The sequence below is a fragment of the Thamnophis elegans genome, chromosome 3 (assembly GCF_009769535.1).
Source record: "Thamnophis elegans isolate rThaEle1 chromosome 3, rThaEle1.pri, whole genome shotgun sequence".
NCBI classification, from domain to species: domain Eukaryota; kingdom Metazoa; phylum Chordata; class Lepidosauria; order Squamata; family Colubridae; genus Thamnophis; species Thamnophis elegans.
In genome coordinates this window covers 93054109-93079286 of record NC_045543.1, presented here as the reverse complement: position 1 = coordinate 93079286, position 25178 = coordinate 93054109, and the positions used below count along the sequence as shown (strand labels likewise).

Below are 25178 nucleotides of genomic sequence, written 5' to 3'. Positions count from 1 at the left end.
TCCGTTTTAAGTCACTGAATGCTAAGAAACAAAATATGTGCCTTTTTATGCCCAGAATATCTCATTTTGAAATGTCACATAACTATCACCAATTGCTGGTAGCTCGTTATCTGTCAAGCTATCAGCAGACAAGCTGGGAGTTTCCATGATGGTATTTTGCTGTATTAGACATTTTCAGGGAGTTAGGATTACATTCAAAAACTGTACAAGTATTGCTAGTTAGGCATGATATTTAAATTATATTCGTAAGCAAAAGGCTGCAAGCTTGAAAATATTTGAAATGTATGGTTTTAAAATATTATAAATTGTCTTAAAAGTTGTTGGGCACTATGTAGTATCAGGCACTTTTAAATAATCTTAGATTTTACATAACTGTCTGCTTTGTTTGAATGCTGTTGAGGGATACTAGCTACAATTTAGTTCTTTATTTATAACTCAACTTCTGTAAATTAAAAAAGTGAAGCAATACTGAATTTTTAAAAATACATAGCACGCTTTTACTCTGCAGAGTAAACTAGATTATGATATCTGGGATTAACAGAATGCATTGCTTTTGCTAGACAAAGTTTTCACTCAGGTGATCAGGAGGATGCACTTTAATAAAAAATATCTTGGGTTCTGATTCATTCTTTCTTTCTCTTTTATCCTATGACTAGATCAAATATATTCTACCGAGCTTGCATGGATATTCCCAGAGGCACTGAGTTGTTGGTGTGGTATAATGACAGCTACACATCTTTCTTTGGAATTCCTTTGCAGTGCATTGCACAGGATGAGAACTGTAAGTGGAATTATCAAAAAATAGTATCTTATCTGCATCCATGTTTTGTATTTAGATTGAAGTAGATCCTTATCCTATGATTTCGTTGTATTTAAGTACAATGACAATAAGATTATACTTATACTTATGAACTGAATCATGTCAACAAACAAACATGAATTTTCCACCTTAGATATAAAAAACTCTTCTGAAGGTGCTAACTATGGAAACTAGTAGTATGATAGTACAAGATATGAATTAACTTATGATTATAATAAATATTTGTTGCATTTGAAGACTATTAACTTGAGGGTTTGCAAGACTCTTAACTTAAGTACTGCAACACTAATCAGCGAGAAGCAGCTCATTACTAAAAAGAATTTAGGAATTGCAATAGCACTTAGACATATACCGCTTCATAGTGCTTTTACAGCCCTATCTAAGCGGTTTGCAGACTCAGCACATTGCCCCAACAATCTGGGTCCTTATTTTACCCACCTCAGAAGGATGGAAGGCTGAATCAAGCCGGTAAGAATAGACAGGCTATACCCTTTCTTTCCATTAAGATGTTAGTTAGGATCTGGAAAACCCATCAACTTAGTGAGCATTATGGAGCAATATTAATCTTATAGATATTATGAAATCAGCAGTGAAATTTATCACCTGGTTCATCACAAAAGCTAGTGCCACATCTCCACTGTGTGCATATACACTTCACTAGATAAACACCAAGTCTGTATCTTTTTAAGTTAAAAAAGGGAAGGGGAAACTGACCTTGCTGCCAGTTGTTGCATGTAAAGAAATATATTCTCCTATGTTTAACCTAAATGAGAGTGGTTTGCATTCAAAAGGGAGCGACCTGGTCCAAATATATTCTGCATCAGTTGTAACATGTTCTAGCCACTGCATCATCGACAGTCTCAGATGCTAGATCAAACAACCACAGATATATAATGGGGAGACAGAGCAAAAACTAATGTAACAATATGTCCACCTTCTCAGTAAAACATTTAATATAATTTTTGTTCCCAGGCTCTGTACATAACTCGACCTGTCATGAAACCTAAGTATTTAAGGCAGAACACAGCCTGTTTTTTATTGTTTTTATTTATCCTGCATCAATTTCCTTCCCATCTTCCTCTGTTTTGCAATGTGTCAAATTTTACATGAAATTTAGAAAGTCAACAAATCTATTCTCTTGTTTTATGGAAATTATGATAGGTATCAATGACACATTGTAAACGAAAAAACAACCATGATAGCTTCAAATTTTGATTTTCTGAGGGGTATAGATATTATGGCAAAGCACAAGTGCATTTAAATGGGGATAATGGATTGCCATTTCTGTTCCACATGAGGAAGTGCATGAAATGAAGTGTGAGGAGTCATTGATATTATTGCTTGCTGGATAAATAAATTAATTTTATGGTTTCTGAAATATGTCAATTACACGCACACATATCATAATTGCAAACAACTGTAATTATTTTAGATATCTGTTACATTTGAAAAATTGAATTTCATTTAATCACATTCTGTGTAAAATTTTGTATATTGCTCTTATTCTTGTCTATTCAGACATAAATTCCATGTCATGCACAATGATTCTGGGTGGCAACATTAAAAAGTATATAATCAAATAAAAAACAAAGAATAATTTAAGTGAAGGAATTGGATTATACCCATCCCACCTGCTTTGAAAAGTTCTTGTTTGAAGAAAATATATAAAACATCCAGATTTATTCATCTATTCATCTGAATTGAATTGCCTGCCTAATAAATTGTTTTCTTCATGTATATTTGTGTAAATTGTTTGTTTGATACTAATTGTACATCAATTTTCCAGAATTGAGTTTTAAAATTTGCAAAAGAGAAATAATGAAAAAAAATCATTTACAAATGTTAGATAGGTATGTCCAAGATTATTTCACATTCTTATAGTGAATAAGACTTTGTTGCCATTGTTATGAAAATGGTGATTAAATTCTGAAAACAATTGGTTATCATGGGTTGTAAGTAAGATTTTCCATCTTTCTAATGCCTCTGCAAAAGAAAACAATCACAGTGGCTAAAATAGCCTGTTTTTGCAGTGCTGTTCTTCCACTTACCATGATGTTCATGGCATGAGGGAACACCCAGAAATGAAATCTCAAATTTGCTTTTGGAGTTCTTTTTTAACACTTCCTGACTACCATGTACAGGACTGCTTGTGTAGATCAGGAAAAAATTCATTGCAATGCTTATCTGTTTACTTCTACTATTAGAATTCAGCGCTTTATTGTAAATACAATGAAATATAAGTAGATTATGGTGTGTTTACGCGAATTGTTTTTTTTTTTCATATTTCTGAAGGCTGTGTTATAATGACAAGAATTTTCTGTCGTCCCCCCCCCCTCCTTCCACCCTAGTGAACGTTCCTTCAACTGTTATGGAAGCCATGTCAAGACAAGACTCTCCAGCCATTCAGCAAAAGTAGCAAATCACCCTCTGCCCCTCCACAGCGATCCGTAGTCTTTCCACAGACTCCATGTAACAGGAATTTCTCTCTTCTGGATAAATCGGGTTCTCTCGAATCAGGATTTAACCAGATCAATGTAAAAACCAACGAGTTCTCGCAAGTCCGACATCAACAAGTCAATTGAATTCTGAGTTTAGTGACTGGCATCTTTGGAAATGTGGGCAATGCTTTAAGACTTTCACCCAACGGATCCTCTTGCAAATGCATGTTTGTACACAGAACCCTGACAGGTAAAAACATGGGCACTCTTTACTTCTCTATCTGCTTATATAGACAACATTGTTTTTGCTTTATCAGGCTGACACTCTTTTCAGCAACAGAGCGTTATTAGGAGGAACCTGTGCAGAGCAATTCATCTGCAGCTGTATGAAACATACAGATAATGGCTGTAGGTTAGTGTTATTATTTGTAAAAATATTGGGCACCTAAAGAGACAGATAAGAGGAAATGGCTAAGAATATAATCTTAGTTTGGTGCATCTCTTGGAAAGTGGAGGAGGGGGACAAAATAGAAGAAAAATATATGGATATACCAGATGGGGAAAAACAGGTCAAGATAATTAAAAGTCATTTTATCTTTGAGAGATAATATAACTTGTGGCTCAGCAGCTGTCATAGCCATTTCAGGGTTCACCTATAGTGTGCAATGTGTATGAACTTAATTAAGTACTAAGGGGTAATGAATTGGAATTTTTTGCTTAGCACTATTTTCTTCAGAGCATGCAAAGCCATAAATCGTGCAAAGCTGTCAAAAGGAAATACCTACTCCACTAGTGATGGAGGAAAACAGATGCCATTTATTCAATAAACTAATATCCACACCGAAGAAAAATGTTGACTAGATACCTCAGAGTCAAAGTTGGTTGAAAGTTTGTCAATACAGAATTTTATGGCCATGAACTGAGGATGAAATTTAGCTGAACAAGTGAATTAAAATTTCAGGTATCCTGACCGGTGGCCCGGTAGAGATAATGGAACTATTATTTATGAATCAAATCTGGTTTATTTGACAATCATGATAGCTGGCAGCACAAAAGGCAAAAATCAAATTAACCCAATAAAAATATTGTTTGGGATTTAGTGACAAAGAGATGCTTTAACAAAAATGATTGAATGTCCTGGAACAATCATTTCAGAAACAATTCACAAATATTGTTCTTATGCTACTTTAGTGATGAAAAGGAGCCTTAGCAGATTAGAGAGAAGTTTTCAAAGCCGATGTGCTATTTTAGTAAACATTTAATATGTTTTCATTGCTGAGTATAAATCTATTATCATTTTATAGGAATCTCATCAAAATACATTAATCATGTTTACTACTATAGAACCTCAGGTTTTTTCCCCAGTAAATCTTCTATGTGGGATTTGCATTAGAATAAATTAATAAATGTGTTGAATTAATAGGTGATCATTTTCAAGAAGGGGAAAAAAGGCCTTTTCAATATGGCTTGAAAATTTCCAAAGGAATTTAAGCTATTCAACCAGAGATCTAAATATATTTGAATGGATGCACAGGTCTCTCATTGTTTTGTTCATTTCAATAAAGTGATAGACTGTATGGTGAGATATATGTATTTAATGGTAATATTTCCACTGAAGTAAATTAGCTAATTTTCCAAAATATTTATGCATGTACTGTAGTGTACATCAAAATTCTTTGTCTGTAAGAAATCAGATCTTGGATTAAAGTCAAATTCATGCTACTATCCTCACTGCATTAAAATGTGCAAAACATTGAGCCATAATTAAAGCATCTACAATAACAATTTTGAGGATTTAAAAAGTAAGATAGCATGCCATTTTTAAAAATTCAAATGTCCATTGCCCTCCACAATTAATTTATTTGGACATTTAATCATACTAAATTATAGTAATGTTTCTAAACCTGGCTCAACCTATCACTAAATCTTAACTGTAACCTTGTATTAATGCTGAAGCTCACAAAACAATCTTGAAATAGCAGCCATTTAGGTTGTTTTGCTATAAGATTGGGCATAGTCTGAAGTGAGATGAAGGAAGATGTTTTCATCATGTTTTACAAATCACATTTGAATTTATCTGGAGGTTCCACATGTATTACCCTGTTTGCCCGAAAATAAGATCTGCCCGATAATAAGCCCAATCAGGCTTTTGAACGCTTGTTCTAAAATAAGCCCTCCCCCCAAAATAAGCCCTCCCTGAAAATATTACAACACAGCAGCCATGAAGCTTGCCACTTCCTGCACCTCAAAATAATAAGACATCCCCAAAAATAAGGCCAAGTGTTTATTTCAGGGGTCAAAAGAAATAAGACCATGTCTTATTTTCAGGGAAACACAGTAAAGAAAACCATGGAAACTCATTTACCTCTGCCTCTTAGTATTAATGAAAATCTACACCAGTTATTTTTACTTTAGTACTCACGCAACTTATATATTCTAGGACCATTTTCAGATATTACAATAAGAAACTGGTTAGGGAAATGTAAGCTATGAATAGTCCAAGCATGCCAGGGTAGAGAAGTACATCTTTCAATCAATACATCTAGCATTGTACTTGTACTTTTTTCAGTTTTCCAATGATGTATATTAATATTAGCAAGCAAAATTTTCCTCACCAAATAAAGAATATGATTGTATGTGTGAGAATATTGTGCTTGCACTTTTTGTCAATGTTTTTGTAGTTGAGTAAAGCAATTATATAAAATGTGACTCTTAGTCAATATCATTATAGTGTCATTGTTCATCCCAGAAGATTTAGGTTGGAATACAAATCTTGACGCTTTTCCAACTGCTTGGGGAAGGGTCAGATCAGTAGTAGGTCATCTCTAGCAGCAATTCAAGGAATTAGGTGGCAAAACTCTTCTTTAAACAGTTACCTTACACAAGACAGAGCTGGATAAAATCTCATTATAAGCAGCTTTTCTGGATTTGCTTTCTGGATACAAAAACTGAATGCAATATTAACATTATTTTACAAGAGTACTGTTTGTTTGTTGAGAGTAGAGACTGCTAGGGGAGTAAGGACAATTTGGAAATTGAGATTATCACAATTCTGTATCAGAAGAATACAGATTATCCTTAAATCTTTTTAAAGAACAATGTTCTTTGGTCAACCAGTCCTCTATCTTGTAATATATGATAAGAATTTCATTTTGAATATACACTTCAAAAAAAAATTTCTGGATTAATTAAGAACTAGTTTATGGATTTTTTGGAAAATTATTTGTGGTTTCAGTGGGAAATATCTTGTAATGGATGAAGTGAATAAGGTTTTCCTATGCAAGTTATAGCTGTTATTCAGTGGAGAATGTTGGAGCCAGATTTGGGGACAATCAAGAATTTTTCCCAGTGCATGTATTTATAATTCTAGGGGAATACTTGTAGTTCTTGATAATAATGTGCATTTTAATACTGTTGTCATGTTTGATTAATAATTTAATTAGCATTTAATACTACATATTAAAAGGGACATGGTGTATAAAGGGACATGGTTGCTCAGTGGTTTAGACGCTGAGCTTGTCGGCAGTTCAGCGGTTCGAATCCCTAGTGCCACGTAACAGAGTGAGCTTCTGTTACTTGTCCCAGATTCTGCCAACCTAGCAGTTCGAAAGCATGTAAAAATGTAAGTAGAAAAATAGGAACCATCTTTGGTGGGAAGGTAACAGCGTTCCGTGCACCTTTGGCATTTAGTCATGCCAACCACATGACCACGGAGATGTATTTGGACAGTGCTGGCTTTTCGGCTTTGAAATAGAGATGAGCCCCGCCCCCTAGAGTCAGGAATGACTAGCACATATGTGAGAGGGGAACCTTTATCTTTACCTTACTACGTAATTATTAGACCCATACAAAGCGTACACCTTCACTTCTAACAAAGTAATTCACTCCATGGAAATAAAGAGGACATCTTCATCTTAACAAAGCCATTTGTGCAGCCTTCAGCACTGAGCTAATACTGTGAGAAAAGGCTTGTCTCAGACTTCTGACTCAACATTATAAAAGTGCTTAGAGAAAAGGAAGTTTTCAGAATCCTTGCAGCATACCTAGCCTGAAATACCTTCAGCACATGTCGGTAGGGTTTAAATTTCTGGCTTGCATTGTGGATTTGTGCATTGTCAAACCTAATCTAGTGTGGAAGCACATCAACTGAACTCTGCAGAAAAAGCCTGAAAGAAGTTCCAGAGCAGAGTGAGTTAAAACACTACTGTCACTTTGCTCTTATAGATGCAATGACTTTAGTTTGCAAAACAGTATAAGCTCATGCTTCATTTCAAGTTGCACTGAAGCAAAATGCTTTATAGAAATTGTTTAAATCACTCAAAGGATAGACAGTGTTGTGACTATTACTAAAGAGTGGAATATGAATCTTATGTAACTCTTCTTAAATTGTCAAGGACTTTCTATGTCATGTTCCCCTACGCAGAATGTCCAACACTACAACAGATTAAAAATCCACTTGCTTTGATAGTAACATCCTTGACCTGCCCGTGCTTTGATACATCCCTTTCGCCATTGTTTCTGAACAGGGGTATGATTGACCTTTCTTTCTTTTCAACAGTAGCAGAGATAGGTTTGCAGGTCCAAAGTCAGTTCTTCCCCAAGTCATGCCTGGTTACTTTTTACCTGTGTAATTCACTAACTTGAACTGGTTTGTGGATATTATGGCTGGTAGATTTGACAGTAAAATAACTGTGAGTGATTTGTGACAAGGATAGAGACATTAAGTGCCTGTAGCATGATTATAGTGGCAGAGTGGAAATGCTTTTCTGCATAGAGAATGGCATTTCAAAAGGGGAGGGGAGTTGTTTTGCACTTTTATTTCCACTAAAACAGAAGAAATATATTCACTAAGCGCACAGTGTTTTTGCCTGTTTTCAGTAGTAACAGTAGTAGTACAGTATAGTATAGTACAGCATTAGTATAGTAGTAACTTTTGTCTCATTTTACAATACATATTGCATGGATATTTTCATTTAGATTTTCTATTCTCATTCTAGGTGATAAGTATCTGTTTTAATTTAAACCTAATATTTTTTAATTACAAAAAAATTAAGAAATCGTCTGAGGTGGTTTACTATGATTGATTATTTCTAGTTACTCCCAGGAGATAATTACACATTGTGTGCTTTTTTAGCTCTTCTATAGGATTCTACAAAAGCCTTCCTCAACTCTCCAGAAATCTGAAGCCAATCCCTTTTAATAATAATGCAGTAAAAGGGTCTTACATTCTTTATGATATGATTTGAATTTTGGAAAATTCAAATCAATGGCATTATTTTTCCAGAATAATGATATGAGAACAATGTATAATGTTTATTTATATTAATAAATAATTGATCAATTATATGATATAATATATGTTATATTATTTTAAAGGCAGCAGCTTCAGCCTTTAAAAATGTATGGTAGACAATAACATCCCCAGGGCAAATTAAGTATGTTCAAGTTTTGTATGTAGGCAATGTTGAGTTTTATAGTAATTGGATTTCTGGAAACAGTTTTCACCATTTTGGTTACATCGTCTCTTGCCAGGTGTGGGAGAGGAAGAATTTAAAAAAAAAGGAACAAAAGAGGTTCTGTCTCATATAAAATGGGGTAGAACTTAGAAAGCCATTCTGGCTGCCATCTTCATTTTTTTACACCCCCTTCTCTCCTTAGATGCTGTTCCTCTTGCATTAGAATGCATTTTTAAATTGCTAATTAATTTAATGCTTCTCCCGAAATCAACTTAAAGTCTAAAATTTAGAAGCACCTCTAGAAGTAATTGGCCAAGCGGTTTCCAAGATTTGTTTTGCTTGTTTGCTTGTTTTGCCTGGTTCTCGACAATCTTACCCATTATTCCATTGAACCAGGATTAGAAATCCCTTTTCTCTTCTGTTTTTCTGCTGCAGAAATTCCCAACAATCCCATTTGGGGGGCTCCAGAAAGGGGTAAGCAGAAGCCTTCAATCAAAGTGATTTTTTAAAAAAATAACTTTTTCATAATGCATTTTAATTAAAAAAGCAGTTCTTACAATACATCATTATTTTTTTAATGTCATGCACAGTCTACCATGCATTTTCAATGATAAATATAATGTTTTAATATACATATATTGATATTGTTCCTGACAGTTTCTTAAATAATTAAAAAAACATTTGTAATTTTTAATTTGATAAATTAAATGTTACATGTATAATATATTGATTGATTAATAAATACAGCATGTTCAAGCTTATATCATGAGCTATGTGCTAATACAGGTAACTCTTGATTTACAATTTATTTAAACTTCATTTGAAGTTACAAGGGCACTGGAAAAAGTGACCTATGACCATTTTCACACTTCTGGCCATTTCAGCATCCCCTTGGTCATGGATGCTTGGCAACCATGATTCTTTTTTTTGCGACTTTCTGTCAATGGGGAAACCAGATTCATTTAACAACCCTGCTACTAACTTAAGAACTCCAGGGATCCACTTAACAATTGTGGCAAGAGACCTCACAAAATGCGTCAAGACTCTCTTAGCAAATGTTTCACTTAGCAACCGAGGTTATGAGCTCAATTGTGGTCTTAAGTCAAAGTCCATCTGAATGTGCATCACTTCCTGTCATCTACTGATGAGCACATCAGATCAAATATGTTTCATCACACATCTGATGAAGAGTGTGTCATGATACCACAAATTGCTGGGACTTGGAAGAAGAAATGGAGGCAGCTGGCCCTTGGTGATGCCACAGAGGCTGTGTGCTGGCTGTGCACTACTTCCTATCATTTATTTTGGTTCACTGATTTGGATTTTTTACAGCACACAAATGGGCCATAGCACAGTGGTTGAAAAACAGTGTCTTGTAGGATTGTGTTTTTAGTGTGGTAGTATGTTGGATTTTCTTCAGATATATTCTTTAGAGTATCTTGTTTGATTTTAAGACCAATTCAATCTTGTCTATCATTTCTGTTTGATGAGCCACTGTGGCACAGTGTTTAGAGTGCAGTATTGCAGGCTACTTCTGCTGACTGCCGTCTGCCTGCAATTTGGCAGTTCAAATCTCAACAGGCTCAAGGTTGACTCAGCCTTCCATCCTTCTGAGATGGGTAAAATGAGGACCCAAATTGTTGGGGGCAGTATGCTGACTCTGTAAACTGCTTAGAGAAGGCTGTAAAGCCCCATAAAGTGGAATGTAAGTCTAAGTGCTATTGTTATTGCTATCCAGAAATCTACCTGCCTCTCACAAGCAGCACATGAGAACAACAGCATCCTCCTGTTTAGATTTCCCATTATATACATATGTTATCACCCAAAGCATTGTTACACCAACCTCTACCCCAGTTCTACATTAGCCATGACAGTAGCTTTAGTCACTGTAGGTTATCTTCTTTGTTCCCATCACATTTTTTTCGAAAATTTTTTTATTTGAAACAAAAGACAAAAAAAGAATCCTTCATTACATCTTGTAGAAACCAGTAGATTGGTTACAGATAACTTTCGTGCATTTCTTCCAAAGTCATTACTTATAGTTCATATTAGATTATACACTTTAAGTCAAAAATCTTTGTATATCTTACTATCAATGTACTACAGTTCTCATTTGACTACAATTATTTGAACATGCTTTTACTTCAAATCATTCATACTTAAAGACACAACCACATAATGGCATTCATTAGCTATTTCAAAAAATCCTCCAATAACATTACACCTTTATAGCATCTTTTAAATAAAAGTCATAGATAACATTTTTAAGCCTCCCCCCCTTTTTCCCAACTCACTGACTAACGTTTATATCTAAGTTACTTTAGCCAATACCATAGCATGTATATATTATTAAATAATGACCATTAACATTTCCTTGTTGTTATTATAATTGGCTAAAAATCATTTACTATTTATCCCCAGTTCCACTCATCAGCCCCCCCCAAAAAAACCCTTACACCTTTATAACAAGATCTAAATGAAAATTTGTTAATAAAATTTATAGGTTTTTCCCAAATCACAATTTACAATTTATATCCCATCACATTTAAGATGGACACCTTGCCAGGATTTGGTCCTCTGACTATAGAATTGACAATAAATCAAATTTAACATCCAACACTTCTTGCATAATTGCTTCTAAAAAGCTTGTAGAGTTACTAGTTTGTAGTTTGATATTCTAGATATGTGAGGTATTTTTGTCTAATTACTATGATAAAGCTGTATATTATTTGCTTATGGCAATAATCTTTTTTATTTTACATGAAAGCTTAGATTTAAGAAAGATGAGCAGAATACCTGGAAGGGACTTTGAAAAACAAACAAACCCTCCATCCCTTCATTTCCCCCTTAATCTCATGGAGTGATTTCAATAATATAGCCTCTATTACAGAAAATTATTACTATTTATTAAGTAAATCACTGAGCAATCACTATACATTTCTTTTATGGAAAATAATAGTCTTGAAAGTATAGTAACTGCAGGTTTTCTGACAAATGTTAAAAGCTTAGTATATCTATTATTCAGTTGCAATTGTTTCAGAGAGATTATTGTTTATAAACAAAGAATGATTTGATTTTGCAGAAAAATTAATCACCTTGAAATAAGGAATTAATTGATTTTATTTAGTGACTTATTTGTTTATTTTGGTACCAGTTAAAAAATAGATAACCAGGGGCTAATAAATGTTAATGATCCCACTCATTCTCAGAAAATCAATTCATGATGATTACAGCACATCTTTGTTTATGGTTTTACTAAAAGAATCTAATACTAAAAATATCTTATTACAGTACATTATTATTATTAAGTGCTCCAAGAAAAAAGAATACACTATAGTAAAATATTTAATCCTTAGTAGATTTTTGTACATTTGACTTATCAGCTTCATTTTCTATATAAAAATGAATAGTTCCTTTGAACAAAAACTGAATTTACTTTCCGATCATAACAGCATGCATTAGAATATAACTTTTAATATGTAGTATTAATGCAGTGCAAAATATCTGATTTTTTTTGGAAACCTGAAATTTATGTACATTGAGCTTTGTATGAAAGGCAGCTACTTCAACATCCAAAAATGTTATATACATTGCAAATTTTCTACGTGAAGTCTGAATGGCAGGGCAAGGAGGATGAAGAAACAAGCATATATAAAGATTTCATTATTAATTATGTAAAAGAAAGAATAAAACAAGTGAGTGTAAAAAAATCCATAGGATTTGCAGAGCTCAGAGATAGTATGTCCTAATGAAGTGTCCTCAGACCAAAAGTCTTCCACTTAAAGGTCAATAATGTCCTGTAAATAGATACTAGAAAAAAGAATTGAGAAATCATATCTATCTATATCATCTCTCCATCTCTTGTTTCTGTCTCTCTTTCCCTTTCCCTTTCCCTTTCTCTTTCCCTGTCCCTGTCTCAGTCTCTCTCCCTTTCCCAGTCTCTGTCTGTCTGTCCTGACTGACTGACTGACTGTCTGTCTATGTATATCATCTATCAATCATCTATCTACCTATTAACGCTCTCTGTGTCTATCTCTCTATCTCTATCTGTCGATCTATCACATCTATCTATCTATCTATATCTATCTATCATCCATCTATCTCTATTATCTATATTTATCAATCATCCTTATGAAAATGATCCAATAATAAACCAAATTTAATTCCAGTGCTAAATAAATTTAATACAATAAAGATACAGTATCATCTAGAAGTATACTACATCATCCTTCTCAGTATATAGTTCTGGCTTCTGTATGACAGTTCTTTTTCATTTACTGGCATGAATCTGTCTGTTTATTATCTATATGCCTGTCTATGTCTATCTAATCTATGCATGCATAAATCCTTTAATTAGTAGCATTACCATTAGGGTTTACTGAAAGTTCTTTATGGGAGTTCGGCAGAAAAACAAATTCTCTCTTACTCCTCCCACCCCCTTTCCTACACATATTTACATAAGAAATGATCAAATAATGTTTGGGAATCTGATTATTATTAATGTAAAGAAAATTTAAATCCCTAAATAATCTCAGCTCAAGTAATATCTTAAAGCTATAGAACTTTACATTTGAAACTTGTTGTGGAACACTCATCACAGATTTTATAATGTAATTAAAATAATATAGTATTGAACTATTGACCAAAGCTAGGCCATTAATCAAGCAGAAAATTCTGTGATCAGTGCTCTGAAGCACTGTAAAATAAATAGGTATTGGTGATCGTGATGCAAGTAGTCACAATTAAGCAGTCCAGCTGACGAATGAGGGATAACATTTTATTGTACACTTCATTGAATTGTTCTGTATGCCTGGTCACCATTGTCTCTTTCCTTTGTTCTTTTGTTTTAGCTCTTCAGCAATACATATTTATTCAGAACAAAACGCTGGTAAGACATCAGTGTACATTAACATTACAGGTTTTACGAATTGTAGCTTAAGCTGCTTGTTCCTCAGCACTAAAATTTTGAGACACCTAAAGATATATCCTTATTTTTTAAAAAAAAATAAAAGAGGTTGGTAGAGCTAAATATAAATAAATAAAACAGCCTGTTGAGTAAATATGTTTAAAGCTTTGAAGTTTCCATTGGCAACATAAGGCATTTTCAACAAAAGGAAGCTACAATCTGGAGTTGTCTAGCTAAAGGCAAAATGAATTCTTTTTTCTAATTTTGGAAAACAAAATTAAAAAAATTGTAACTATGAAATAGGACTTCCAAGATGTGTACAGGATGATGCCGCCCAAGTTTTTCACAGCTCTAAAGTGATATTTCTTCTAACTTTGAAATAGCAATATAGCTGGCTGGAGCCTTCTTTGAGGCAAAGAACAGATTATTTGCATTGAAGAGGTATGCAGAATTTGTATAATCCCTTTAAATTGGCTTTTTTAAACCAATCCCACACATCATACGGCTAGATCAGCCCAATTTTGCCTTGGTCATCTGCAGCAGGGAAGAACTTATCTCTTTCTAAAGTTCAATTTCTTTTGCTGTATAGGTCTATCCTCTGAAAAAAAAAGTTTTGTAATTTTCAGTGGAAAACCAGCCTGTAACTCAAATTATTTATATATGACTTCAGGTCTACAGTAATAGTTTATATGAGAGTTCTTCCGATTCTTGAAAGGTGTTATCATGCACCATCTTCTCCAATGAACTTTTCTTATAATCCATATTCCTCTCCCGAAAGGTCTAAATGATACTGGATGTTTAATATGTTTGGATTTCTACAGCACTATCCATGTACATGTACAGTTCATTCTGAAATGTGACAAGGGGAAGGCAGTGTAAAAAAAAATAGAATATGTACGTATTTCAGTTGCACACTCTGATATTTAAGATAGGTAACAATTAAGTAGTGGGGTGGTTCAAGGAACTCTAGCATTTAAGGTGGACAAATGGGTGGAAATATGGGGATGGCAGCAGATAATAGTGAGGAGCTATTATGTATATCAAGAACTACCTGAATGCTGACGCGGAACAAATCATTTTTTATACTGCAGCATCAGGATAAAGTATACTGAGTTAGAACATTCCAAATCTGCTCTAGGAAGACCACATCAGAATTTCATGTATTGTATATTATGGGGTCCCAACCATGTCCCAAACTTTTTAATTTTCCGTTAAATTCATGCTTTAAGTTCTTTATAATTAAACCAGAGTTGTGTATCACACTGAGCTAAAGCTAAAGACCGAACTCTCAGATATATGGGATATTTGGGGTAGTAGATCAGTATAACCGATTTTATAATCTTAAACTTCACTCATCTAATAGAGCTGTCAACAAAGAACCCATAACTGCATTGGGCAAAATACTATGGTGGGAAGGAGAGAATGAGGATTAGATAAGAGTGACTCTTATGATTATCCCACTCTGACTTTCTTAATCTGAGCATTTTGGGAATTGGTTAAGAGATTTGGGGACAGAGAGCTGTAGTTTTTCCTATCCATTTTACTACCTCTTAGTATTTAATCCATGACAGTTATACAACAAACTGAACTGTTTTAACTAGATGGTTCATCTGATGTTTATTTCCTTTGAGAAAAATATCAGTACATTTTAGACTATTCTATTCCTTCATTAGGGCTTCAGCTGCAATCCCATTCTGGAAAGAGTACATACCTTCAGTGTAAAAGTCTAAAATTTGGTAGGGGTGTTTGTCATAATAAGAACTATTTTCATGACAATGTTTTCTTTCTGAACCTGAAGTTTTTTTTGAAACAAAGAGATTTTAAAAGAGTGTAGATTGAAAAATAAATCTTAGCACCACTAATTGATTTCATTCTAATAGCAAACTCTGAAAGAATGGGCCCATTGAACTTGCTGTGGAAGGGATTTCTAGAACCAAGGTGTCATGTTTTTCTCTTGCTGCCAAGCAAATATTTTTTTGATAGTCACATGATTACAGATGACAGGAACACATAAGGAATGTTGGTTTCAATTCAGGGAGGTCTTCATAAATATTAATTATTACCTTGAACTGAATTTCTGCCTTTAAGACTACAGTCTGCAGAAGACTTAAGTAAAAATATTTATGTTTTCATTGCATTGCTTTTGTGGATATTAAAGCATTTTAAGTAAACTGATGCTTTTATATATTTCCCTTTGGTTGGCATAATCACATGCAAAACAATGCTTCAACCTTTATATTGTTGAGATGTTTCTCTATCCAGAAAGATCTCTACACCACCAATACATTTTTAATGTGTAATATTAGAATTAACAGACTTATTCTATTTATTTTTGTCCTTGTTCTAATGGTATTTTTACCTACTGAGTACAGGGCTGGGAGGCTGGCTGCTCATATACATTACTGGTATTACTGATGACACATCCAAGCCATATACACAAATCCTTTGTATGACAGTGGCACTACTGAATAAGTAACACACATGTAGCACAGTAAAGTCAATCAATGCCCAGTGTAGCTTTCACTGCATTAAATAGGTCCAAGCTTTTCTAAGAGTCTTCTAGAATTAATGAGTAAAGCCTGTATTTAGATTCCATAGGCATTGATAATGCTTAGTGTAGAAGGGTCATTATATTCAGCACAGTGATGGAATTCAATTTTTTTTAATACTAGTTCTGTGGGCATGGCTTGGTGGGCATGGCATGGTTTGGTGGGTATGGCAGAGGAAGGATACTGTAAAATCTCCATTCCCTTCCCACTCCAGAGGAAGGTTATTGCAAAATCCCAATTTCCTCCCAATCAGCTGGGACTCGGGAGGCAGAGAAAAGATGGGGCCAGTCAGAGGTGATATTTACCAGTTGTCCGAACCACTCCGAACTGGTCAGAAACTACTGAATACCACCTCTGATTCAGCAGTACAAGCTTTCAAATGAAAGATTGAATTCCAGTCTCCGACCATCCTCCAAGTCCCTCATTTATTAAAGATGACCTGCCTTAGAGATTTTAAACAGAAAAATGATTGGAGCAAGCTTGTTGGATTCTTTGAGTATATGTAACAACTATATTACACATTCTCAGAAGAATCAAAGATACTATTGTTTGTAGTTGGTAATACACTCAATATTTTGTTGTGAGAAGAGGAGGGAAAATGTTTCTTTCATGAGGACCTTATATGAAACTGAGATTCCCTACTATTTTAAAAAAAGACTATAGACAACACATCCCTAAATGTATTGGACTTTGCAATATCTAGCAAGCATAGCAATGCTTGCTACGCTTATAGGATATGGTATTTATCACATGTGGAGCACATCAGTAGGGAAGATGAGAAGGAGAACATTTCAAATTTTTAGGAAGTTCACTATTACATTCCCTTTTGAAGTAAGCAATCCAAGCTTGGCGGCACCACCCAAATGATTTTCCATGTGCTGCAGTTAAAAAACAAAACAAGTAGTGATCACATTGGGTGTTTCTTATTTTCTGCAGGCCCTATCAGTGTGGACACTGCTCCCAATCCTTCTCCCAACCTTCAGAGCTCCGGAACCACGTAGTCACTCACTCCAGTGACAGACCTTTCAAGTGTGGCTATTGCGGTCGTGCCTTTGCTGGTGCTACTACACTCAACAATCATATCCGGACACATACAGGGGAGAAACCATTTAAGTAAGTAATCAAAGACTCAGTGGAGCAGGAAGGAAACACTAAAATAATCCAGATTTAAATTTCACACTTTCTGGGATGTCCTTTCTGAATTCACTTCTGAATACTAAACAGATGTGTGAACCTGGCCATGTTCCTTCTTTATTTCAGTGTCACTTATTTAGGAGAAAAATATGTCGACAGGAGTCAACTTGTTAATTGAGTCCTTAAGGGCTATGATAGTATTCATATATTTACATATTTTTATTTCTACCTATACCTTTATTTTACCTCTGCATCCTTTGTCTCTCTTTATCTCAGCTACATAATCTTGTAATTTTACCAGAAAATGGTGGTTGGTTTTTTTTTAAAAAAATCTGTAACAATCTCTCCAGTAATAGTATCTAAGAACAACAAAATAAATAAATTTTCAGGCATATGTCATGCACAGTATATTCAGGAACATCAAGTAGGGAACAATCAGTGAGCATCAAAGCAACAGTGATTGCATACTTTTAAGACAGAAGTATTTTAAATAGGGAAAAAAATACTACACAAGTGTATGATTATATTATTTTATATAAGTACAACTAATATTTTAGAGTGAAATTGGGGGGGTGGAAAACATAGTTGTGGATACTGAACTACAAATTATGTTAGTTTTGGCTTACAGTTATGCTCACCAGGACTGATAAGAGTTGTAACCCAACAATATTCACAGGCCAATCAATTCTGGTTCAGATGTTCCCCTTATGAACCTTTAGTATGTTAATTCCCAGAACTAGTCAAAACAGAGCAGCTATCAATATGAAAAAAAAATAAAAGTCACAGAAAGGGGTTAAAGAGTGTGTCCTCCTCTATTCCATCATTACTATAGCTGAATTGAATTCCATGCTGAGATTTAGTTGCTTTGCAAGATGTGGTTGAGGCAGACATCTTATGTTTGGAGTGCATGGAAAAACAAGGTTTGTTGTTGATTGTTTATGTTTTAAGTAGTTCAGATAAATCAAGTAAGTTTGAAATAACATATTTTTTAAATTATTGACATGCTTGCAATTGATTCCGCTTCTAATTATGGAACAGCTAGTTGGTGTAATACAGAGGTGTTATTCTATCGGTTAGGACCGTTCACCCGAACCAGAAGCGGAAATCGTGGGTGTCCCCGCACACTTGCCCCTGCTCTATAGTATCCCATTTAGGCCCTTTTTAAGCAAAAAGAGCATGCGTGAGATGCTTAGCGAATGCAGGGAGGTGGCCACGCATTCACATTTGCAAACCGGTAGGGAAGGTAACTAAATATCACCCCTGGTGTAATAGTTAAAGAATCAGGCTAGAAACCAGGAAACCATGAGTTCTAGTTTTGGGTTAAGCACAAAGGTGCACCTTGAACTAGTCACAGCTTTCTCTCAGTTCTGGAAATGAGAAAATGGCAGACAACTGAAAAGTCTTGCCAAGGAAACTGCAGAGACCAGTCCAGGCAGTTGCCAGAAATAATAATAATAATTTAAAAAACTGACTCAAAGTTTTCCACACGGACATACACACTAATTGCAAAGGCCAGTAGCCACTAAATATTGATAGTAACAGCAAAGTATCATTTGAGAAACCATATCACATAAAGAAACCTAGAGTGGAGATACCTTTTCAGATTCTGTTTGTGGAATAGTTTTGTTGCATAACTTTTGACAGCCATTGTTATACTCAGATGAAATACTAGCAATATTCCATTACTTTCTTTTTTTTAACTTGCAGCCCAAATAACGCCAAAACCATGTGTTCGCTGATATTATATTATAATAACCACTTTCTTTGGTTGCTTTGGCTTGTAAACCATATATAAATGTAACCATTTAAATACCAAGTTACTTAAGCTTCATAAAAATTATGATTGGCCATCTCACTGGGATGCCTAGAGTGCTAAGATGAGGAGTCAAGTGCCATGTTTGCCAAAATGCAACTCAATCAGTGTTCAGCTTCAATCTAGAATGACACAAGAGTGCCGTATCAACAAATGGCAGCTACTGAACCATTACATTGGATTAATACAGCCAATGGAAAAGGAAGCCAAAAACTAGCAGTTCAGATTGATTTTATGTAGTTGCTGTGTAAATAGATTTTAGTAATTAATTGTACAGGCTTCCGGGTCAAAATGGAAAATAGATTTCTTTTAATGTTAAGATGTTACTTATATGTAACCTTGTTGACTCCATTTAATTTCCACCCCCATAACATTCTGTTTTTGTCATGTTTCCAATAAATCTACTATTTGCACCACTAAGAGCCAATGCTACATTTTTTCCCTTTATATTTTCTTTCTCTTTTTTTATTTCCTAAAATATTTGAATTAATATGGAGTGGTTTCAGTTTAATTCCATCCATGAAATAAACTGCTTAGGAACCAATTCCATTAGATACACGTGAATCACATTAATTTTATGTGTTCTGTGACTATATTTGAATGCAAGATTTTTACATAATTGGCCAATATTTGATATATGTATTTCAGTTAACCTTAAAACATTTATGTAATGAAAAAAGTAACAGTGAAATCCATTTTAATGGATATTGAAATGATAATAGTGTTTTGTGTAACACCAATATCTTTACTCAACCAATATATTGCATTAAAATTTACGGAATAGCGTATGCAAGAATTTATAATTTACAAAGTAATGCACTGGAATAATTTAATTCAATTGTATGTTACTGTACCTTCCCACAAGTTCTGTATTTCCAATATATGTATTTACATATCTAAATATAAATATGCATTATATTGTCTATCATAAAACAAGCAAATGAAAACATATATTTGAACAGAAGGAAAAATGATTCAACTGTTGGCCTATCTATCTATCTATCTATCTATCTATCTATCTATCTATCTATCTATCTATCTATCTATTTGTTGGAATTTGTCAAACAAAAAATGAGAACAAGAATAAGAGAATAAAAATACAATGATAGTGATGATTGGCACTTTAGTGCACTTATGCACGCTTCCTCTACAGCTATAGAATGGTCACTATGAATATTAGCTGTATGGAGGATTTATTTATTTGTTGCATCATGAATAATCCTAAATCTTCAAGTGTTACTTGAAATAGGTTTGGTATTGTAACACTAATGTAGGAGCACCTTTCACTTTATGATCCAGGAGAATTTGTTGCTCATTTCGTAAGTTTTCAGTTTTCACCTGTGCCTTTCATTTATAAAAAAATTATAATTTGTTTATTAATTCAGTAGCAAGAAGGTGAGAACCAGTTTGGTATAATGGTTAAACTATGGAAACCTGATGAAACCAGCTCGATACCCTTAAGCAAGTCGCACTCTCTCTGCCCTTAGAAGAAGGCAATAACAAACTATGGTTGAAAAATCTTGTTAAGAAAGCTGCGGGGATTTGTCCAGGAAATAACTAGAAGTCCACCCTGACTTGGAGGAGAGATATAAGAGACAGAGAGACATTATACATATAAACATGATATATATGTATAATAGTTTTGTTGGTACAGAAAAGAGAAAGGAAAAAAATCAAATCTAAGTAGAGATCACTGCATTGTGCTAGAGAAACTAAGCCTAAAATGAATTGATTTCAAGGTGTTCATAATGAAAAACAAATTCATAATTTTCAAGTTTATCAAGCAATGAAAGATAGTACATTTTGACACACTAATCCAGTAACTAATCAGTTTTCTAATAAACAATCAGCAACACACTAATGTGTCATCAGCATTTCAGGAACTCTGGAGAGAGGAAGACCTGCACATAGACATTAATGAATACACCAGAAATCATTAGGTGATCAATACTTCTGAGTTATTTTCATTGAGCTGATAGGTCTGATACATTAGAGCTGACATTTTTACATTGTCAAGATCACAGTGCAGTTTTAGCAGTAGAACAGGCTGCTAAAATATTCTAAAAGAAACAATCAAAGAAACTAACTTAAAGATCTTGACATGTTAGACTGGAAGTAGAGATAAGTTGAATGAATTTGTAACCTTCAGGCCATAGGTTTCTCAAGCCATAATTTTCTTTTTTTTTTTAATGACACATACTTTATCTCATTCTGAAATTATATATATTTATAAATGGCTCTTGATGTATCCATAATGAATCAATTCATTATCTATATAATGTTTACAATAGAAAGATGTACCTGAACAGAGTCTCCTTACATTTCATTTAGATATTTTTTACATAAGGATATCTTGGATTATGAGCAGGCTTCTTAACCATTGTTAATAATTATTATATGTATGATTCCATCAACATTATGTTAAAACTATAGTTTGTAATTCACAAGTAATCTCCTTTGTCAACTCAGTTTAAATTAACGTGCTCAAGAAGTTCTTATGCAGGCTTTATTCATTCTAATAGTCTACCTATGACAACTTTACTGGCTTAAATCGTATGCTTAATTCCACAGCCGGTGTGTAGTTCAACATATTTGGAGAGCATTTAATTGGACTAAGTGATCTAGAACAGATTCTTTGTTGCGTTTTTGTTGTTGTTGTTGGTTATAAACTGGGGGTAAAATTGTAAGAGTTGAATTATTGAGAGGGCACTAGGTAGCAGAATATTTGCTTAGATGGAAGTTATTGAAAAGAATGTTTACATCTCATAGATCTCAAGTTAAGCACTCTATGCTGAATATTAAGTCAAATTATTGAAGGGCCAAAGTTTGGAAAATCAATTCTTCTCTAAAAGAGATGAAGTTGTTTTTGTTTGAATTATGCATATCCCTCAGATGTTCATCCAGAAAGCCTGCATCTTAAATGTATTCATTATTTTGGCACATTATTTTAAATCTATGAGAAGATGGCAATGGTCATTTCAGCAATATACTGATTCTATAATAATATTTTTAAAAGTCTCTTTTTAAACACGATAACACTCCTTTGTATCATGCTGGCTAAACAGTAACTTCAGAGAAATACAGAAAGTGATTATTGTTTCCCAGTTTCATGATTGTTCCAATAGGTAAGATTCCTGGTTTTAAATTAGCAGGAGGTGAAATTCTATTTGTCATCAATTTCTCCGAGGGATTACAGAGCAGAAAACTGCAGACAAGCTGCTTCTTTGATGGCTCACTCTTAAAAATCTCTTTTTGTTCTTTATCTATTTGAACTGACAGTGATCAGAGCTACAGTAGGACAAGCCTCTCTAGAGAAATCACCTTCCCCTGTCTATTGACAGATTCCCTTGTTCTGAATCAGACAGGCCTTGTCCCATCATAGGCATCAAGGCCTTGGAAGTAGCCACCAATTAAACCTCTTGAGCCAGTAAAATCTGAAGCCACTTTTGAGTGTCTGTTCTGATTAGGCATGATAAGACGAAGCCCCGTGCCCCCCAGGAGCAGCTTCCCACTCTCAATTTTCTCTCTTGCCTTTTCCAGGTGCGAGAGGTGTGAGAGGAGCTTCACCCAAGCCACCCAGCTGAGTCGACACCAGAGGATGCCCAATGAGTGCAAGCCAATAACAGAGAGCACAGAATCAATTGAAGTGGATTAACTGATTGACTGGTTGGAATTAAACTGCAAGGAAAGTCATGATTAAATGTCACGGACACTTAAGCAAAACCAAAGATTTCCTCTGAGCAACTTTCAATCAGTCCCAGAAAACCAAGAGCAGTAATAAAATAAGTAAGATGTTAAGAGATATTGATCCTGGCATGGAAGCGAAACCAGGAAAGAGATTATTTATTTATGACTAAGAATGAGACTGATTTCAATGGACAAGAAATCCAAGCCTTGTAGGATTTCCAGCCCCTTCCTCATCATGTATTGCTTTATTTCTAAAAGCTTTTATAATTGCTATTTAATACCAAAGCAACAAATGTCAAGGGCTTTTCTGCCCATAAGTATGACTGCAAATGCACAGGGACTTGTTTATTGTTGCACCTTTTTCTTCAGCACGACTAAACGGACCCGAATATATGTTCCTGATAAGGTTCAGTTAGATTGCCATTCTTTTTACTTGACGTTAATTTAAAAGGACTAAAGGACAAGAGAGAGAAGGTGATCCAGGACCATCGTTGCCCTCCTCTGACTAATGCACATTTCATTTCCATGGATTCAAAATTCACATTTTGTGCACTTTTTTGTATAAATGTTTTCATTAGCCAGTGTTGCATTGGCCAAGGAGATCCAAGAATTGTTAAATAAATCTGTAGATATATATGTTGTAAAATATCCATAAGGAAAGCATTTGAAATATGTAGAGTTTTTGAAAACTGTCCTCTTTAATGAATGAGACATATTATTCATAACTGATGAATAATTTCAAGTAAAATAGTGACACTCTCTTATCTAAAGCTACCGTGCTTGAAATCATAAACATTAAAAATGGTATAGCAAGAGGCATTCTTTACTTTAATTATGAAGAAGAAAAATCAATACAATTTGTCCATGTTTAAATTTTTTACAATCAATCACAAAAATAGGTTCATATATAGCTACAACCCATGATAAATTGAGTTCCAACTTTTTATTGTACAACATAGAAAAATACAGGCAGTCTAGATGTCGATTACTACATGAACAGAAAGCTAAAGTCATTCCACTCATTTGATATGATTGTAATATCTCCTGATGTACAAAAAGTTTAAGACTTATCTGAATTTATTCCATTCTATGTGCATATAATATTCTCAAGTCCTTTTCCCATGTCTTGGAATGGTGAGCATAACCTCTGAGCATAAAATGATGGAGTAAGGATGCACAGTCAATAAGTATGTATTTTTTACATGAAAGAAAGTCCTGCCATATTAAGTGGCTATGTGGGGCAAATGTGCATTAGATCATCAATTTTAAATTTATGTTGAAGCATTTTATATTTTTTAATCTCAGTTGACCATGCTGGCAGGACTTTATATTAAATTAAATTCACAGTTATTCCCATCACTTCAGAGTAATATTTATTCCTTGAAAGTTGTCTTGGGCCTCTTCCAATTTTTAACTCCTTTAAAACTAAAACACATGAAAATTGTTGCGTTGTGTGAGGTGGGAGGCAATATAAATGGGATAATTAATTAATCGCAAAAGGCACTATAAATGAATAAGTTGAATGCTGTAGCAAATGTAGCAAAAATTAATCTAACACCAGGTAAGGTGACCTTCCTACCCTGTTCACAATTGGCTCCATTTCCTTACTTTGTTTTTGTGATTTAGGGGGTAAGCCCAATGTTAAAGATTAAATTTACAATACTGAATTAAAAACCTAGTAACAAAAACAAAGCAAACTATTTATGAGGTTCATTTTTGGTGTTGATGATATAGATGCACATATATTTAATCAAATCAACAAATTAATGAAATCATATACAAGATGTATTGCTGGTGTGTGGATAAAAATGTCCTTTATTTTAATTTTCAGGATGGTCTGTGCTATAAAAGATTATCATCAACATCATCTGGTCATTGATTCCTTTGTACAAACTAATTCTACCAATTCTGAAAGTCATCACTGAAATGGCCCCAGCCTCAGTTGTATTTATCAGGCATAACCTGTAATTGCCATTTTTGCCTTTAGAACCCTACCTCATTACTTCATGACTGAAGCATCACTATATAATTCATAAATCCCCTGAGTTAATGTATTGGCTCATTTAGAAAAGTAACCAGGCACCTTTGTCTCATTAAACATGTAGTATTAAAGAGTTGAAATTTGTGTATTTCATACCTTTTTAATCACATTTTTCTATTACAAGAGTAGCAGACAAAATATATAAATATGAATAAACATTATAAAATTGAAACAACAAAGTAACAATAATAAAGGACCTAGAAGAAACTCTTGCCTGGCCCTGCATATATCTACGAAATGGTTGGTGTCTTTATTTGTCAACTTTAATGGTCTTAAAGGAAATGGCACTGTTGATACCCAAGAATATCACTGGATTTTCTGTTCTGGAAGGTGA

At 34.1% G+C, this 25178-nt stretch overlaps 1 protein-coding gene across 1 annotated transcript in view; it reads left to right on the top strand.

The window, feature by feature from the left end:
- The window catches only part of PRDM6 (PR/SET domain 6), an 87543-nt gene extending 62629 nt beyond the window's left edge, over positions 1-24914 (top strand). Inside the window, 6 exon segments of the mRNA XM_032214147.1 lie at positions 657-781; positions 3169-3211; positions 3213-3352; positions 3355-3508; positions 17106-17282; positions 22657-24914. Coding sequence (XP_032070038.1) covers positions 657-781; positions 3169-3211; positions 3213-3352; positions 3355-3508; positions 17106-17282; positions 22657-22771 — 754 coding nt within the window. The 3' untranslated portion in view covers positions 22772-24914.
- Positions 24915-25178: the final 264 nt, after the last annotated feature.